The 19820-nt window shown below is 55.9% G+C and overlaps 1 protein-coding gene across 1 annotated transcript in view; it reads right to left on the reverse strand.

The window, feature by feature from the left end:
* CSMD1 (CUB and Sushi multiple domains 1) overlaps window positions 1-19820 on the reverse strand; it is a 694425-nt gene that overhangs the window by 227518 nt on the left and 447087 nt on the right. The window contains exon 10 of the mRNA XM_054719948.1: window positions 6818-6939. Within this exon, the coding sequence (XP_054575923.1) occupies window positions 6818-6939 (122 nt within the window). The remainder of the gene's footprint in view (window positions 1-6817; window positions 6940-19820) is intronic.

Below are 19820 nucleotides of genomic sequence, written 5' to 3' on the forward strand. Positions count from 1 at the left end.
CTGCCTCCTGCACGCCCCCCCCCGCCCCGGGGATCGAGCCCCAGCCCGGGCCTGTGCCCTGACCAGACTCGAAGCCGGGACCCTCGGTCCGCAGGCCGGCTCTATCCGCTGAGCCACACGGGCTGGGGGAGACGACTGGACGCTATTGGACAGAAGAGGAACCTGGGAGGTCGGGAGACCCATGCTGCCGGCCTCTGGGAAAGCAGGGCCACCGGCCTCTCCTCTTCGCAGAGGTGGCTGGTGAGCCAGGCCCCCCGGTGCCCAGCACAGGGAGGACCTGCTTCAGGTGCCTGATGGGGACAGGAAGGGGCAGGAGAGAGGAGGAAGGGGCAGGAGAGAGGGGGAAGGGGCAGGCGGGAGGGGGAAGGGGCAGGAGAGAGGAGGAAGGGGCAGGAGAGAGGGGGAAGGGGCAGGAGAGAGGGGGGAGGGGCCGGAGAGAGCATTCCTGACTGGGCTGGGTAACAGCAGGGGCACCGGTTGGGGCAGAAGCCTGAGGACTTGGTAAGGTTCTCAGTTGGAGCCCCATGGAGGCTCCGTGCCCTCCTGGAGGGGTAGCCAGGGGGCACCTGGCAGGTTCAGGAAGGTCACAGCCCGGAGGCGCCCTGCCCTCTCCCCTGAGGCTGGGTGGGGTGGGGCGGAGGGAGCTCGGGGCGCAGGCGGGTGGCAGAGGCTGGAGCCCAGGGACTTAGCTCGGAGACCTGGGCTCCAGTTAGAAAATGCCGCATCTGAAGGAACTCATTGAAAGCTTGCTTCAGGGGAGATTTTACAAAATCGTGGCTCATTTTCTTTAATCCCACATCAAGATAAACCTGGTTTACATATAAATTTAAAATATGTGTGTATGTATATATGCATTTGCTTCTGATAACATTTAATTCAAATGTGAGCTTTTAAAGCGTGCCAATCATATTTTGAATTTTCTCTCCATTTCCATCATTTAGTTATTATCTACATACATATGCATATGTAGAGATACGTGTTTGTAAGACTCGCACCTTGAGTTGTCAGACCTTTTTCCATGAAGTATTATAGCTGGACATTTTATTTTTTAAAATATGTTTTTATTGATTTCAGAGAGGGAGAGGGAGAGAGAGAGAGAAACATCAATGATAAGAGAGAATCATTGACTGGCTGCCTCCTGCACACCCCCTGCTGGGGATCAAGCCTGAAACCCAGGCATGTGTCCTGACCAGGAATCAAACTGTGACCTGGTTCCTAGGTCGACACTCGACCCGGAGCCATGCTGGCCGGGCTGCAGTTGGACGTTTCGATCGCATCGCATCTGTAGAGCCAGTCAGTCCGATGTGGGATGAGAACTGCCTTCACGAAGCAGAGAGGTGCCCGGATGCTGCTTTTACAGGGTCAAATGGAGAACGTTGAAACGGGCGCTTTTGACCCTGACCAAGGACAAGCCGAGTAGGACAGGCGCGTGGGCCACACACGTGGGCTCTGGATGATTTAGCCTGTTACTCCGCGCCCACACGTGTCACACCAGCCCCTGGCGGTACCCAAGGCTCCGACATGGGAACTCTTCAGAATCACGAGTGCCCTACATGGATATGCTGAACACGAGGCGTTTAATTAGGGACCCTTTGTTTGTCATGTCAGGCGTCAGAAGTGGTCCTGGGAGGAGACATAATTGGCTCAGTCCTTTAGCGAAACGTGTCAAAGGAAACAGCAGCCTTTTTCTCAACAACAAAACAAAGGCGTATTACAAACAGAAACATCCAGGTCACCTCACTGAGGCCCGCGGAGCCCCAGAAACAGCGGGGGGCGCCGGGGAGTCCCCTGCGAGCGGCACCCCACAAGGGCACGTCCCCCTTGTCAGCAGCTGTCACAGGAAGGGGCGGCTGATGGCCCACCTCCTCCGGGGGCTTGTTCAGGGTCAGACACCTGCTCCCCTCTGACCACAGGGAGCCCCAGGGGGACGTCTGCTTGCCTCCTGCCCCCTCCCGGGCCTGCAGGCACTGCTGCCAGCGGCCAGCTCACTTCCCCCGTCAGGGGTGTCCCAGAGACCCTGTCAGGGCCAGGCCGTGGGCACAGACTTCCAAGCCCACAAGTCCCGCCTCCCTCCGATGGTGGCCGCCCGGTGAAATGCGGTTTGCTCACTGGTGGGTCCAAGGGCAGAGTCAGAAACACAACAGCCAATGCCTGCAGAGTAGTGACCACAACCCAGCCGATGGCGAGGGGGACTCCGTGCTCCCTGCAGGAGCCGCTGCGGAGAAAGTGCCCTGTTTATCTGGGAACGCAGAGCACACGGGGTTTGGCCATTTTAGGTCCCAAATACCAGGTAGATTTGTGGGATGGCTGGCTGGGAGGTAGCGGTTTATCTCTAAAGCGCGTCTTAGTGCTGGCCCTGCTCTCTGCCCCGCAGTGATCTAGAACAAGCTCTCATTCCCTAGCAAGTGTGGGCCTCACACCACGCCCTCCATCCCACAGACGGGGCACTCAGATGTTCAGGACGGAGACTTGCACAGAGAAGAGCCTTAACAGCCACTCATTCCATCCCAGATGCCTGAGGTGCACCCGCATGTGAGGCAGTGCCCCCGAAAAGGCCCTTTTATTGAACAGCCCCATCAGTAAACCTGAGGCTTCTCTCAGAGCCTGCCCTGGCTCCTGGCACCGCCCACTTCATCCCGAAGCCCCGCCCCCGGCCCATCACTCACAGGGAGTAGGCGGGAGCTGGGGTTTCCTCTAGTCTCAGCCATGGCTCCCTATGTCCTCACTGTCTACTGCATGCAGACCCGTCCTGAAAATGCTGTCTGCAGTGTGCGTGCGTGCATGTGTGTGTATGCACGAACATGGCATGTGTGTTCATGTGTGTGCATGTGTGTGTATGCACGAGCATGCATGTGTGTGTGAGTGTGTGCATGTGTGTGTGCGTGTGATTCAGGTTTTAGCTCAAATTGCAAGCAAATATACAACGTGGGCCTGGCTCTCTCTTCCTCCCCTGGGGAGCAGCAGGAAGAGGTGATGACATGAGCTCCTTTGATTTAGGAAGTCGGGGTCAGCGGGTCCTGTGGGAACCCGGTCAGTGGGAAGGAGACACACGGATGCGCTGAGGCCGAAGCGGGGACACAGGGAAGGATGAGCACAGACCTGAGCCGAGCCCATCCCAGAGCCAGACGCCGTTCACGGGACGTGGCCCACCTGCGCCGCGACCAGGGCCGGGCTGGCGCAGAGGGTGAGTATATGGAGGTGACAGACGACTAGTCCATCGCTCACGTGGAGGAGCGAGGACGGCCCGGAACCCGGGGGGCGGCTCACACGCAGGAGACTGGCCTGGAGCCCACTCGCTGCAGGGCGTCCAGCGACAGGTGACAAGAGTGATGCGGGCCCGGCCGGCGTGGCTCCGTGGCTGAGCGTCGACCTATGAACCAGGAGGTCACCGTTCGATTCCCGGTCAGGGCACAGGCCCGGGTCATGGGCTCCATCCCCAGTGGGGGGCGTGCAGGAGGCAGCTGATCCGTGATTCTCTCTCATCATGGATGTTTCTCTCTCTCCCTCTTCCTTCCTCTCTGACATCAACACAGATGTTTTTTAAGAAAAGAGTGAGTGCGGGTAAACAGACCACCTGGTCCCTGGGCTGCTGAGGGTCAGGGATCACCCGCCAAGGACGCTCGCCCAGGGCTGTAGCTTGTCCCACGCCTGCTTCGCAGCATCCGTCGTCTCCTCGTGTAAATAAAACCCGTGGAACCATCACCACCCCAATTCCATCTGAGCATCTTGAGCTGTTTTCCTTACCGTTTAATTCTACCTTCCTCCAACATCATCTCAATGCAAATGAGTGCCTTTCTGGGTCTGGATGAATCTGTTACTTAAAATTATGTAAAAACTCCGCTGAATAATTTCATAATTTGAAAAGGTAATCGCTCCTTCTCCCAAAGAGACCTGATTAGCTGAATTCTCTTGCAAGCGTTACAGTGACAGCGGCTCTTCTCCTCTTTCTTTCGCTGCTGAGGGACTCGCCAGGGAAACGGCGCAGAGTGAGCGCATGCACTGCTGTGTCTGCCTGGCCTTACCTTCTCTCCGGCCATTTCCTCCTCTCAGAACCTGAGCTCCTATCGGGTCCTATCACCCTCCATCTCTATCCCCCATCTCTATCCTGCAGCCCCGAGCTTCCTGCTGTGGAGCAGCTCTGGCCGCACTGTCCGCAGAGGGACCTCCTGGGGCCCGGCACGCCTCCTGCGCTCCTTCCCTCGCACCCACAGGGCCACCCACTCCCACTGACCTCAAACGGAAAGCCACCCCCTGGCCTCCAGGGTCCCGGTGGGTCACGCCGCGTTAAGGGTCATTTCATAACAAGGACAAAGGGGTGGGGAGGGGGGGTTCAGCGGGTGCCCAAGCGCTGCACTGATTTAGGCTCTCAGCACAGTCTGGGGGTGAGTGCGGCAACTCCATGGCAACCCCGGGGCTCCACGCGGTCAGCTGTTTGCCTGCCCACGCAGCTGGTGCGAGGGGTGGAGAGGACTCCCACCTGCACCCTATGAGGTGACCTCTGCACTCGCAGCAGGTCCCAGCCACCCCGCCCCTGGCCTCTGTCCCCTCAGGGGCTCTCCCCGCGGCTCCCCCACCCCCCCCATCCCCCCCCCTGCTCCACAAAGAACGTGAGGAGGCACCGGAAATGCTGCAATGCCTCTGGTTTGGCCCCAGGAAGATTCCCCATCGCCCCGGCCAGCAATGTCCCCACGCCACGAGCACAGTCTAGCACGGGGAGCCTCCGGCCCGTGGCGTACCATGAGGTAGTGAAAGGCCTGACCGGACGAGCAGCTCATTTCCAAGTGGACAATTTCGATGGCCCTCAAATGCCGTCGTAAATATTCACATGGCCCTCAAATGCCGTCGTAAATATTCACATGGCCCTCGGATGCCGTCATAAATATTCACATGGCCCTCGGATGCCGTCATAAATATTCACGTGGCCCTCGGATGCCGTTATACACACTCACATGGCCCTTGGCAGAGGACAGGCTCCGCCCTGATCTGAAAGTCCGGTGACACCCCGTGCCCCGCCTGTGCCTCCACCCTCCAGGGCTCTGAGAAATACAGGTCTGCGTGGGGAAGCCGCCTGATGTGGGTTCCGTACCGGAGCCTGGGGGCCAGGGCGAGTGCTGTAAGTCATCTAGGACCTCAACGCGGAAGACCACTCTCCGGGGCTCAAATTAAAGCTAGGTGTCACCACAGAATATGTTTGAAACAGGTATGCACACACACACACAGGTGCACACACACATGCACACACAGGTGCACACGCACACACGTGCACACACACGTGCACACGCACACACATGCACACAAACACACATCCATAAACAAAGCACTGAGGCCGGGAGCACCTCCAGCGGGTGCCCACCCTCCGAGGAAGCCCAGGCACGCGCTGGCATTTGCTCCCGCTTCCCGCCGGCGGCAGCTCACAGGCCCGTGTGCCTCTCAGGCGCGGGTCCGACCGGCAGCAGCTTTACCCGAGGAAGAGGGACTGCGGCCGGAGGTGTTTATAAGAAACATGCGAATAAACGCTGGCTGTTTCCTGACTTGGCCTGAGCTCATGTTTACCGGCGCTCTCCCGCCCGGATGGCACACGCAGTCATAGGCGCTCAGAAACCCGCGTCTCCCCCAGCCTGGTCTTCGGGGGACGGTTTAGTTTTTAACTTCCTGCCCACGGAGCAGGGAGCGACGTAACGTGCGTATGTCACTACGCATGTTCTGTATCACGCACACTAAATACTCCCATACCCACTTACTACGCCGTGTGTACACATGTACCAGGAGACACCCGTGTAATGACAGGGCTGCAGGCGTCCCTCCTCACTTCACATGGCACAGCATTACATGCGGTCACAGGCGTCACTACGAGACCCTCGGCGCGCCCCACGGCGGTTAGCGGGTCTGAGCAAGTTCATGTTCATACTTGGCATAAACGGCACGCTGCTCGGTTAAGTGACAGCCGGGAGAGAAAGCAGACAGACAGAGGGACACGCACGGTGAGCGGGCGGGCAGAGGGACACGCACGGTGAGAGGGCGAGCAGAGCTCCTTCGCTGCAGAGGTCCCCGAGGCCCCCGAGGTCCCCAGCGGCCGTGGCTGCGTCCTGCTGGGGGTCTGCAGAGCCTCCCAGAACACGCCCCCTCACCCCTCCCGCTGCCAGGCGGCCTGGCCTTGGACTGCTTCAGGGACGCGCTGGAACGTTGCTGAGAGTCGATATTAAAGTTCTCAGCACAGGGAAAGCCGGGACCATGGGAGCGACGCATGCTCACTGCATGCAGGTGGCGATCGTCTCAGAATCTGTTCACATGTCACAGCCTACGTCATACACATGTCACAGCCTACGTCATACACATGTCACAGCCTACGTCATACACATGTCACAGCCTACGTCATGCACATGTCACAACCTACGTCATACACATGTCACAGCCTACATCATACACATGTCACAGCCTACGTCGTGCACATGTCACAGCCTACGCCATACACATGTCACAGCCTATGTTGTGCACATGTCATAGCCTACGCCGTGCACACGTCACATCCTACGTCTGCACCGAAATAACGCACCGCTGCCCGTCCACCTCTCGGTGAGGCTGGAAGAGACAACAGGACACGCCGACCACACCAGGAGGGCGACCGCGGGGACGCCCCTCCGCAGGGGAGTTGTAGGCGGGCTCCCAGCCCATGAGGGCGGGTGGACACACAGCCCAGCACTCGCTGGTCAGCTCCCACCGCCAAAGGGAAGGGCGCGGGGCAGCGCCAGGCTGTCCGTCGCAGGCCGTCGGCCCAGCCCGTGAGCCGCTGCGCCCGCCGCAGAGGCGCGGGCCTTACCTTGTCGGGGTCCGAGGCGGTGATGACCCACACGCAGTGGGCGTTGTCCTCGTACTGCACCGGGTAGTTGGGCGAGGTGATGGTGCCGCTGGGTCCCCGCAGGTTGGACCCGCACGTCCGAGCTGCAAACACACAGAGCAGAGCATGAGCTCCTTGGCAAGCGGGTGCCGCTCGCACTCAGGACCCCCGTTTGCAGCCGCCACACGAAACTGAAACGCTCTCTTCCAGGCCCTGTGCCCAGCCTCTGCCCCGCAGGACGGCCCAGCTGACGGCAGCGCCGTGGACAACGTCACCTCCATGAGCCATCCCGACCCCGTTCTGACTCGCGGGCGGTTGTGTGTGCATCGGGTGGCCCTCGGGTGCGTACGGTAGAGTGGACGGCACGGTGCAGGGAGACGCAGGACCAGAGTCACCGTCTCAACCGAACCACGCGCCACACGGCCCCAGATAAGCACCCGGCGCCAGCTTCGTCCCTCCCACTGCACATGGGGGCGGGGCCCGCGATGGCTCCCTCAGGCCGTAGATTCCTCGACAGCCGGTGCCCACAGGAGCTTCAACAATATGTCCGGGTTTAAAGGAAGAAAGTGGAAATCGTGGCTCCAGCCGGCTGGTGTGGCTCAGTGGTTGAACCAGGAGGTCATGGTTCAATTCCTGGTCAGGGCACATGCCTGAGTTATGGGCTCGATCCTCAGTAGGGGGCGTGCAGAAGGCAGCCAACCAGTGATTCTCATCACTGGTGTTTCTATCTCTCTCCCTTTCCCTTCCTCTCACTAAAATCAATAAAAAAATATACATATTCTTAAAAAAGAAACAGTAGCTCTAGAGGAAAAAAATACCTTCAAGTGGAAAGACCCAGCAAATCAGAGGACGGTTGGAACCCAATATTTGAGACGTTTGGATATAAAAACACTTCACCTGACCTCCTCTGTAGGAAGGAGGTATGTTCCTTTCCAACCAATAGATGATAATAGGAAATCAAATGTCAGCCTGAACCCGTTTTGACATTGATCACTCAAACTTGGTTTGAGAAAGTAAGAAACACATTTCACAATGAGAACTCACCCGAGAGAAGGTCGGCTTCATTTCCCTAAAATCCATCAGGCAAACGGACTGAACCATCACCAGGGCCTGGCCGGCGTGGCTCAGTGGTTGAGCATCGACCTCTGAACCAGGAGGTCACGGTTCGATTCCCGGTCAGGACACACGCCCGGGTGGCTGCTCAATCCCTAGTGTGGGGCGTGCAGGAGGCAGCCGATCGATGTTCTCTCTCATCATTAATGCTTCTCTCTCTCCCCCTCTCCCTTCTCTAAAATCAATCAAGAAATACTGATTTTAAAAAACACACAAAACAAAACAGAACAGGATTCTGGGTTCCGAGGGCCATATGGGGAGGGGTCTGGAGAAACCCTGCCCTCGAGCGGCTGCTCACTGCCCCCGGGAAGCCATTTCTCCCTTCCATTTCCATCGACACAGAAAGAGCAGAAACGCTGCCTGCCCCTCAGACCCCTCCTCTCCGCCCGTGACCGCTCGCCCGCAGGCCTGTTGTTCTGTGAGCGTGAATCCCGTGCCCTCGGAGACAGCGCCCTCCTGGGCATCGTCACCGTCATGCTCAGGCCTACAGCTGTCGACGCGTAAACATGCGAGATCGCTCACCGTCATGCCCAGGCCTACAGCTGTCGACGCGTAAACATGCGAGATCGCTCACCGTCATGCTCAGGCCTACAGCTGTCGACGTGTAAACATGTGAGATCGCTCACCGTCATGCCCAGGCCTACAGCTGTTGACGCGTAAACATGTGAGATCGCTCACCGTCATGCCCAGGCCTACAGCTGTCGACGCGTAAACATGTGAGATCGCTCACCGTCATGCCCAGGCCTACAGCTGTCAACGCATAAACATGTGAGATCGCTCACCATCATGCTCAGGCCTACAGCTGTCGACACGTCAACATGTGAGATCGCTCACCGTCATGCTCAGGCCTACAGCTGTCGACGCATAAACACGTGAGATCGCTCACCGTCATGCTCAGGCCTACAGCTGTCGACGCGTAAACATGTGAGATCGCTCACCATCATGCTCAGGCCTACAGCTGTCGACACGTCAACATGTGAGATCGCTCACCGTCATGCTCAGGCCTACAGCTGTCGACGCGTAAACATGCGAGATCGCTCACCGTCATGCCCAGGCCTACAGCTGTCGACGCGTAAACATGCGAGATCGCTCACCGTCATGCCCAGGCCTACAGCTGTCGACGCGTAAACATGTGAGATCGCTCACCGTCATGCCCAGGCCTACAGCTGTTGACGTGTAAACATGTGAGATCGCTCACCGTCATGCCCAGGCCTACAGCTGTCGACGCGTCAACATGTGAGATCGCCCAGACAGCTTTTCAGTTGCCGGATGGATACCTACCTACCATGAACACAATTCCCTAAAAATGCCCCCACTATATCCCGATGAACCAAAACCTGTGCCACCACGCTTTAAAACAGCAGTATCGGCAGTGACTTTCCAGCCAAGCATTTCTTAACCGAAGACGAATCTGGTTTTCCAAACGCAGTAGGTGGGCCGTCGCTCACACGGTCACGCGACAGGATCGCACGTGAACGGGACGCCTCCTACGCGCGCACAGGTCACGCGCTGACGGGGCTGCTTTTAGAAACACCTGCCCAGCGGTCGGGGGGCGGACGGTGACGTCTTCCTGCACCACTAGAGCGCCAGCGGCATTCACTAGAAACGCTGAGGAGGAAAGGTCCCATCCGTACGATGTGAGGTTCAAAACCTTTGTATCACACGTTCATACTGTCACGCCGCATCCTGAATGGCTGGTGTTGAGCATCATGTCGTTTTACTCACAATGCATTTGTTGACTTAGCTTTGACTTGATCTTACCTAAGTGCCACTGTGAGTGTCTCAAACGTGGGGAGCGAGTCCTCTGAGGCACGTGTGCAGCCGGGAACGAATGGGTTACCTTTCCACTCACAGTCTGTGCCCGACCCTCCCGTCACTGGTAGCCAGGGACGCTCCCGCTCCTGACCCTTCAGGGCCAGCCCTCTGGCGGCTGTGACGCTGACCGCCAGCCTGGCCTGTGAAACCGGTTCCCGGCTCTCGGAAACCCCTCCGAGCCGCCGCTCAGGGGAACAGGATGGCAGCTCTGTTCGCTAAATGTTGATGGGAGCCGCCCATCTCCCACCCTTTATGGGCACATAACGCTGTGCTCCACATAAAGCGGATCGTGGATCCTGGCCCTTCTGAGGGTTAATCCCCAACACAATCCTCAGAACTTTTCTCTCTTTCTTCTAAACGGGCCTCTACCTTTACAATACACCAGGGGTCCTCAAACTTTTTAAACAGGGGGCCAGTTCACTGTCCCTCAGACCGTTGCAGGGCCGGACTACAGTTTAAAAAAAACTATGAACACATTCCTATGCACACTGAACATATCTTATTTTGAAGTAAAAAAACAAAATGGCAAAAACACCCGCATGTGGCCCGCGGGCCGTAGTTTGAGAACACCTGCAATACACTTTTCTAATAAGTTAACACAGTGGTCGGCAAACTCATTAGTCAACAGAGCCAAATATCAACAGCACAACGATTGAAATTTCTTTTGAGAGGCAAATTTTTTTAAACTTAAACTTCTTCTAACGCCACTTCTTCAAAATAGACTTGCCCAGGCCGTGGTATTTTGTGGAAGAGCCACACTCAGGGGGCCAAAGAGCCGCATGTGGCTCTCAAGCCGCAGTTTGCCGACCACGGAGTTAACACATTTTAACTCTTTTGCTGAGATTTGTAATCAAGCTGTTGAAATGATCAGCGGACGGGAACTCTGTGAATGATTCCTGCTGTGTGAGCTTGTATAACCTCAGCAATGAGAACCATCTGACATCGGGTAGTTTCCCGCATAAATCCTTGCCCTTTTTGAACAGGCGGAACAGCTTCAAACGGTGTGATCTAACCACAGGTGTTTAATTTAATCCACCTTCTTAGCAAGAGTCAGAAACTTCAGCTCATCCTTCTCTGGGTCTCTGCCTTCTAACCCATCCCCTGCTTCTCCACCACCTCCCCGCCTGCTTCTCCATCACCACCCTGCCTGCTTCTCCACCACCTCCCCGCCTGCTTCTCCATCACCTCCCCGCCTGCTTCTCCACCACCTCCCACCTGCTTCTCCATCATCTCCCCCCTGCTTCTCCACCACCTCCCCGCCTGCTTCCCCACCACCTCCCCGCCTGCTTCTCCACCACCTCCCGCCTGCTTCTCCATCACCTCCCCGCCTGCTTCCCCACCATCTCCCCGCCTGCTTCTCCACCACCTCCCCGCCTGCTTCTCCACCACCTCCCCGCCTGCTTCTCCATCACCTCCCCGCCTGCTTCTCCATCACCTCCCCGCCTGCTTCTCCTCCACCTCCCCGCCTGCTTCTCCACCACCTCCCCGCCTGCTTCTCCACCACCTCCCCGCCTGCTTCTCCACCACCTCCCCGCCTGCTTCTCCACCATCTCCCACCTGCTTCTCCACCACCTCCCCGCCTGCTTCTCCACCACCTCCCCGCCTGCTTCTCCACCACCTCCCCGCCTGCTTCTCCATCATCTCCCACCTGCTTCTCCACCACCTCTCCGCCTGCTTCTCCATCATCTCCCCAGCACCCACCCACTAGGTAACACTGTCTCGTATCAAGGCTTCCCTACTCTCCACAGAGGACACTCAGATTGCCTCCGGCAGCTACTCGGAGTTCAAGCATTCACATGCAGTCTTTACAAACACCCATGTCCGTGGAGTTGCCAGGACTGGATTTCCATGAGCAATTCCCACAGCCCCATGGCGGTTTAAGTCCCGGTGCCCATTAACCGCTCACCTCCTGCAGGGCACTCCCCCGGGTCCTTTCTCCTCTGCGGTCCCAGGGCAGGGAGGTTCTATTAAACGGCACGTTCTCTGAATTTCCAAGTGGAGAGAGAGGAGCGAAGCCACAGTGCTTCCTCTCACACCCACATCGTCCACTCCATCAGCATCAAGCACTGGAGGCTCACTTTCTCGTGTCCACTGGGCGTTACATTCCTCACAGATTCCATGTTTGGGAAGAAGAAGAGAAGAACCCAGAACAGCCAGAGGGGAGAGAGGACCCGGGCCCAGAGCTCCCGGGAAACGCACGCAGTGTGTGTGGTCCCTCAGCCGCAGGAGGGATATCGGGGTGTCTCTGCCCTAAGATCCTGGCCCATGACTGAGGTGAAGGAGAAGCCGGTCCGACACAGGAAGAGGGAGTGATGGGGAGGGAATCTGGGCCATACCGCTAACCCAGTGGTCGGCAAACTGCGGCTCGCGAGCCACATGCGGCTCTTTGGCCCCTTGAGTGTGGCTCTTCCACAAAATACCACGTGCAGGCGCGCATGTACAGTGCGATTGAAACTTCTTGGCCCATGCGCAGAAGTCGGTTTTCGGCTCTCAAAAGAAATTTCAATTGTTGTAGCGTTGATATTTGGCTCTGTTGACTAATGAGTTTGCCGACCACTGGTCTAACGCAGTGGTTCTCAACCTTCCTGATGCCGCGGCCCTTTAACACAGTTCCTCGTGTTGTGGTGACCCCCAACCATAAAATTGTTTTCGTTGCTACTTCATAACTGTAATTTTGCTACTTTTATGGATCGTAATGTAAATATCTGTGCTTTCCGATGGTCTTAGGCTCTACAGCAGCAGTTCTCAATCTGTGGGTCTCAAACCTGTGGGTCCACAGGTTGAGAACCGCTCGCAGGGTCGCCTAAGACCATCGGAAAACTGCTCTAACCCTTCTACAGGAGGAGGATGCTTGGTTTCGGTTTATCTGCAAACCACAGCTGTGTTGTGTTGCCAGCTGCCCTGTGCTGCCACTGAGTACGAGAGCATGTTCTGGGGGTCCATGAGGCATCGCTGTAGGATACCCAGACCTGACATGGAAGGCAGACGCTGAGGCTTTATCCCTGGCCGTCTCTCCCCACCGCTGGACCCTCTGCTGGCTCCTCGCTCCCTCCCTCCACCCAGAAGCGGGCTGTGTCGCTGCTCAGGCCTCCTGGGGCCGAGCTGCCCTGAGAATGACCAGGCAGCTCCAGGGGGTCCACAGGGATGGGGCTTCTTCCCCAAGGGTAGCTTCACACTAAGCACGGTTTCCATGGCCACCAAAGCCTTAAACTGACCGACATAACTGACTACAGTGTACCAGTGCCACTCAAGTTTTATAGCAAGATTTCGACACAGTCCAACACAGGGAATGCGTGAGTGCATGTTTGCACATGTTATACTTAAGTGACTGCAGGCCTCGTCCCTTCTCTAGACGTCATTGGGAATTTGTAATGCCTCCTCTGAAGTGAGGCATACAGAAATGCTCCATAACGCATGATGAATGGTCTCTGGGAATAACTGTGGCCTCATGTTCAGCTAACATTCCCCCTGGGGCAGGGTGCTCATTGGTGAGCTGAAGTCTTACTTACATCGTCTCTGTTTTAAAATAAAATGAGAATTCACAAAATGATAATGGGAAACATAATCAAGAGTGGGCGTGGAAAGGGGAAAATGAGTGATTGTGAACGCCAGTGTATGCCTTTCTCTATGTAATCGATATGCACATATTAAGTACAAATCACCTCTGTGTCCCCTCATTTCTCTTGTGTGATATGGAGCAATAATTTATCTGTTTATGTGAATTCACTTCCAGGAATCCTGGCTGCTCTGTCAGAGCTGCTTAATTAAATAAGTTATATCCCAACTGACTACATTTAAATGAGTAGGATACCCAGACTCACATCTGAAGCTTTTCTCAAGAACACTCATAACTACATTGCATCCTCTCTTCCTTGCGTGCTTCTAGAAGGAAGTGTTTTCATCGACCACAGAACTCATGTCCATGTCCACATCCTCACCCCGAAGGAGCGAGGTTGTCACGGAGGTATGAGCTTGCTTCCCATAACCACACCCGGGCTCCCGGGCAGGCGGAGGCAGTGCCGGGCGTCTCACCCTAACGGTGTCGTTTTAAGCTCCTCCTTTCTTTCGGTTCCTGTGCTCGGCACACCTTCCCCGGTGATCGCCGCGAGGACTGCAGGGAAGGGTGTAGGCAAGGCTGGGAAGCCAGGGAGCGGCCAGGAGCCCCTGAGCCCTCTCTTCCCTTCACACCCGCAGGGTGCTGCCCTCTCGGCACCTCAGGAAGAGAACCAGGAGCGTAGGCTGAGCTCAAAGTTCAGCTCTCTGAGGCCACCGCCCAGCGGGGAATCGAGGGCTCTGAGCTGAGACCTGCTCCGAGCGTGGCGTGCTCGCTGGCTGCGCACCACACTGTGACACGGAGACTGGGAGACGTCTCCTTAGACTGCTATCGACTCCATGCCAACAGGATGCTGTTTTGGAGTATTGGTTAAATAAAACAGGCTGTTAGGATTCACTTCCAAAATAAATAAATACATAAATAAAAAGATTCACTTCACCTGTTGCTTTTTTAAAAAAGTATTTATTTCAAAGAGGAAAGGAGAGGGAGAGAGAGAAACATCAGTGATTCTCTCTCCTTATTGATGTTTCTATCTCGCCCTCTCCCTTCCTCTCTCTGACAGCAATAAAATCAACATTAAAAAAAGGAACAGGATTGCTCACTGCTTCCTAAACCATCCACAGTAAATATTCTAAGTGTCACAGAAAGGTAACAACCATCGGACTGGATTTCAGCCCATGGGAATGGGACGGAGCCCATGGGAATGGGACGGAGCCATGGGAATGGGATGGAGCCCATGGGAATGGGACGGAGCCCATGGGAATGGGACGGAGCCATGGGAATGGGACGGGGCCATGGGAATGGGACGGAGCCATGGGAATGGGATGGAATGGGATGGAGCCATGGGAATGGGACGGAGCCATGGGAATGGGATGGAGCCATGGGAATGGGATGGAGCCCATGGGAATGGGATGGAGCCCATGGGAATGGGACGGAGCCATGGGAATGGGACGGGGCCATGGGAATGGGACGGAGCCATGGGAATGGGATGGAATGGGATGGAGCCATGGGAATGGGATAGAGCCATGGGAATGGGACGGAGCCATGGGAATGGGATGGAGCCCACGGGAATGGGACGGAGCCATGGGAATGGGACGGGGCCATGGGAATGGGATGGAGCCATGGGAATGGGGTGGAGCCATGGGAATGGGACGGAGCCATTGGAATGGGACGGAGCCATGGGAATGGGACGGAGCCATGGGAATGGGATGGAGCCATGGGAATGGGATGGAGCCATGGGAATGGGATGGAGCCATGGGAATGGGATGGAATGGGATGGAGCCATGGGAATGGGACGGGGCCATGGGAATGGGATGGAGCCATGGGAATGGTATGGAGCCCATGGGAATGGGACGGAGCCATGGGAATGGGATGGAGCCCACGGGAATGGGACGGAGCCATGGGAATGGGATGGAGCCATGGGAATGGGACGGAGCGATATGAATGGGATGGAGCCATGGGAATGGGACGGAGTGATATGAATGGGATGGAGCCATGGGAATGGGACGGAGCGATATGAATGGGATGGAGCCATGGGAATGGGACGGAGCCATGGGAATGGGACAGAGCCATGGGAATGGGATGAGCCATGGGAATGGGACGGAGCACACGTGCAGGGGAGGTTTCCAGAGACGCGGCTAAAGACACACCTGCTCAGCCTCAGCCGCTTCTTCTCACCTCCTCGCCCTCCTGCCTGGGATGCGGACACCACCCGGGGCCACAGTGAGGGCCCGGCATGGTGGGGACAGCGTCCTCTCTGACACAGAGCTCCCGTCCTGCCCGCCACCGCCCGGCTCGGACCTGCCTCGTAGGAGAGCAGCTTTCCTGCGGGGCTGACGCGTCTCTCGGGCTTGGCTTTGTGTTGCTGATTTCCCTGACCTCATTCCAAGGAGTTCCTCAAACTGTCCTCTTGCAGAGACGTCAGGGTGTCTGTTCCCATCGCTGTGTCTAATGTTTTATTATCCAAAGGCACGGAACCACCCCTGTCCTCACAGCGTAGCGCCCTTTGTCACAGTCCCGCACAGCGAGCTCTGGGGCGGCGCGTGGTCTGAGACCCGCATCTCCCATGCCAACGCTTCTTAAGAACAGCTTCCAGCGATGACTGCTCTTCATTGCAGAAAGTGAGCGGACACACGCTGAGCAAGAGCGGTGGAGTGTGGCCAGGAACACGAAGGGGCCTCCCGGCAGAGGAGACGGGGCGGAACAGCTGACCCTCTGCTTTTGGGTCTGAAAGACGGACGTGGGGGGCGGAGTAGCCATGAGCCTTTCACGGGACCCCCAAGCCAAGCGAGCCACCCACCAGAGGCCCGTGGGGGAGCTTTTCTCCAGGAAACTGGGACCCAGGGGGACACGGAGGCTGGGCGGGTGGGGGAGACAGCCTCTTCTCATTGCCCCTCTGAGCGGGAGTGGGGGGCCGAGGCGGAGTGTGGGGGCGTGCCTGAGGCCTGGATGCAGGAGCTGCGGTCTAGGGCTAAGGGCTAACGCCTGAGGGCTCTGTGTCACTGCCGCGTCTGACGCAGCAGATCCTGAGACGGGTCTGCGTGTGCGGTGAGATCAGGGCCGGGAGGGAAGCGCTATGGGTTCATGAATCAGATACGGGTCAGGGAGCGCCCCTCCACACCTTCCTTTGTGCGCTGCAGCCACTGAGGACCGGGGAGAATCACGAGCTTTGTCTAGCCGGGCCTGTTAAAGCTGTGACAGATGCTCCTGGAGTAGAACAGCCAGGAGCGCGTGAAGAAATAAAAGCGTGTTATTTTCCTTAGGGGAACGATCATACCTGAGGCTCCGTCCGCATTAATGGCTGGGAACATTGTCTATCGCCTCCCCTGGGCGGGAACATACACTTCCTGCCGCTCCTCCAAAAGCCAGTGACGTCACACTGAGGATGACGCCACCCACAAAGCGGGCCAGGGCCACAGGCCGCGGGGCACAGCCAGGCACAGTTGTCTGACTGGAGACGAGTGCTTCCTCACGAGATCGCCCGCCTGGGAAACCGCCAGCTGCCATGCCACGCCACGCCACGCCACACCACGCCACGCCACACTCTGCCCTCGGCGCCATGGGTAAATCCCAGCTCTGTGCTCTACACGTACAACGCCACAAGTGTAACCGACAACCAGGGGTCCAGCTGCCTGCCGCTAGTTGAGCGGACTCAGCAGCGACAGGGTTGGATCCTATATGAGCGCTCATTCCAGTCCTGCCGGCAGCAGGGAGAGCAGCAGGTCACCCACACACATCTGCTCTGCCCCCCGTCCCTCCTCCCCCGATAAGCCAGCTGCTAACGTCGGGGAGAAGGACAAAGGTTACCTGGGAAGTAGGCAGAAGGGTGTGCCAAATGGGCAGTTCACAGGTAATGGGGGCTGGGGATTTGCAAAGGCCTATGGGTATGCAAAGACTGGGGGTCTTCAAAGGGCTGGCGGCTCTGGTCTCTGCAACACGTTGCTCATCTTTCCATGATCACAGGCAGCTCCCGGATGGGGAGGATGAACTGCATTTCCAGGTGAGCTCCCAGGTCCCATACAACTCCCAGCCAGGTTAGAATGTGCATTCTTTATTTTTTAAATTTTTAAATATATATTTGTATTCATTTCAGAGAGAGGAAGGGAGAGGGAGAGAGATAGGAATATCAATGATGAGAGAATCATTGATTGGCTGCCGCCTGCACGCTTTGCACTGGGGATTGAGCCTGTCACCCAGGCATGTGCCCTGACCGGGAACTGAACCATGACCTCCTGGTTCACAGGTCAATGCTCAACCACTGAGCCATGCTGGCTGGCAGAATGTGCCCTCTTTAATCAGAACAAAACAACCACAGTTAAAAGTGCATGAGTAATATTTCTTATAATTAGAACTGGTTCCCAGTATTATATTTCTGCCCCTGTCATTCCCCCACTGCTATTTCTATCCTCTCATGTCTATGAGGTTAGTTTTAGAAGAAAAATATCAGCCTGTTGGATTCCAATTGCATCTGCCTTAAAAGCAGTTCTTGGGGATGGAATACAGAGAATGCAGGATCTAAAAAGAGGAAGGCATTGAATACAGCAGCAAACTATCAGGCTACAAAATATAAACAGGAGAAAAATGGAAAATAATTCCCCAAACCTAGTCAGGTTGGATAACTCAAATCCAAAAAACCCTCCTCATTGTTTTCCCTTGGAGATGGTTTCCCTAATTTTTTGAATGTTGTTTTCTATTAATTGAGAATTATCCTAAAGATTAAAATGGCACATTCCTTTAAATTCCTCACCGCCGTGGTTATGCTGCAAAAACAAATAATCTATTGCTGCCTGACCCTCCAGCACTGCCTCCCTGGCCTGGCTCAGCTCTTGATTTATCCCCTGGGTAGCCCTGGAGGTGGCATCCGGGGCTTTTACCATGCCACAGGCCAGCTGGGTCGCTTCTACATTAAGGGAGCCAACCATTACCGGCTCAACAAAAAGGGTTTTAAGTTAACAAGGACATTGGAAAATTATGTACAGGCACATGTAATTATCACTGAAAAGCTTTATCATAAATCCTTCATTTTAGTTACATCTATTTATTATGTCTGAACAACTTTGAGATTTTTAAAGCCGATTATTATTACCCAAGGCATTTTCTTGGCAAGTTTTGTAACAGGAATAACTCACTGGCCTCCAGTGGCTTTGATGTGGAAGCACTACTTTATTTTATTTTTCTTTACGAGATGGGAGTGCCCCCCAGCCCCACTGCTATTTTGCAGCCTGCTGGAGGGCACCTCTGTAGATCTGGTCCTCCAAGGAAAAGACTTGGAGGTTTAGAAGGTTTTATTCCCCATATTTTTCTTTCTGAGTAGACTGCAACAACAGGAAATCTTGCATATAAGAAGAGATCTTAAAAACAGAAATAACAAACGAAAACCCCCACAGTCAATAAGGGAGTACTCTCAAAAGGGCGGGCTGGGACATTGGCCTTAGAATCTTACCTCACAGGAACCCAGCACAGCATATGGGTTCTGAGTGGCACAAAACCCACACACAGAGACAGAGGGCTCCCCATGTTCACAAAACAGCAAAGAGCAAGCTAAGCCCCCAAAAGATAGAAAGCAAGCAAAGAACATCAGCAACCACAGTTCCATTACAGACAGACAGACAAGAACTCGCACTAGCGAAGACTTTCTGGAACTGGTGCCTTGAAGTTCCTGCACTCCAGGCCCCGGGTCAACCTGCCCCAAGCAGCGAGCCCCCAGCGACGCGGGACGTGCCCCTTCCTTAAACAAATTAAACAAACAACAGAGACACAAAGCAACAACCAACAACGGCACTCTTATATACAACTAGAGGCCTGGTGCACGAAATTCATGCATGGGTAGGGTCCCGAGGCCTGGCCGGCGACCAGGGCCGATCTGTGGGGCGACCCATGGAGCGATTGGGGGGGGGGGCTGCTGGCACCTGCCTTGGCTGCCCTGGGGCCTGTGGCTGGGGGCAGCTCCTGCATTGAGCGTCTGCCCCCTGGTGGTCAGTGGGCATCATAGCGACTGGTCGTTCCACCATTCGGTCAATTTGCATATTAGGCTTTTATTATATAGGCTATTTATAGGCGTGCACAGCCTACGGTCCAGCTTCATACCATACTCCATGTCTATCCAGACTCAGACACCACGTAAAACAACCACCGAAGCAGAGCAATGTCTCTCGTCCCAGAGGGGCCCAGACTAAGGGCTCAGGGGTCAGGCGAGGACCGCTGGAGGCCCCTTGACCCCCGGAGCTGATCAGGCTCACCCAGACAAGAGGCGGTACAATGCCCCCATGCCATGCACAGTACTGCCATGTACCATGCCGGCTTCCTTACAAGGAAGCCCAGGAGAGAGGCAGCAAGTGCTTCTTGTGCCGTACAAACATGCTTGATTCCTCCTACAAACATGCTTGATTCCTCCTACAAACACACTTGGATTCCTCCTACAAACACGCTTGATTCCTCCTACAAACACGCTTGATTCCTCCTACAAACACGCTTGATTCCTCCTACAAACACGCTTGATTCCTC

This window comes from Eptesicus fuscus, chromosome 8 (genome assembly GCF_027574615.1).
Source record: "Eptesicus fuscus isolate TK198812 chromosome 8, DD_ASM_mEF_20220401, whole genome shotgun sequence".
NCBI lineage: Eukaryota > Metazoa > Chordata > Mammalia > Chiroptera > Vespertilionidae > Eptesicus > Eptesicus fuscus.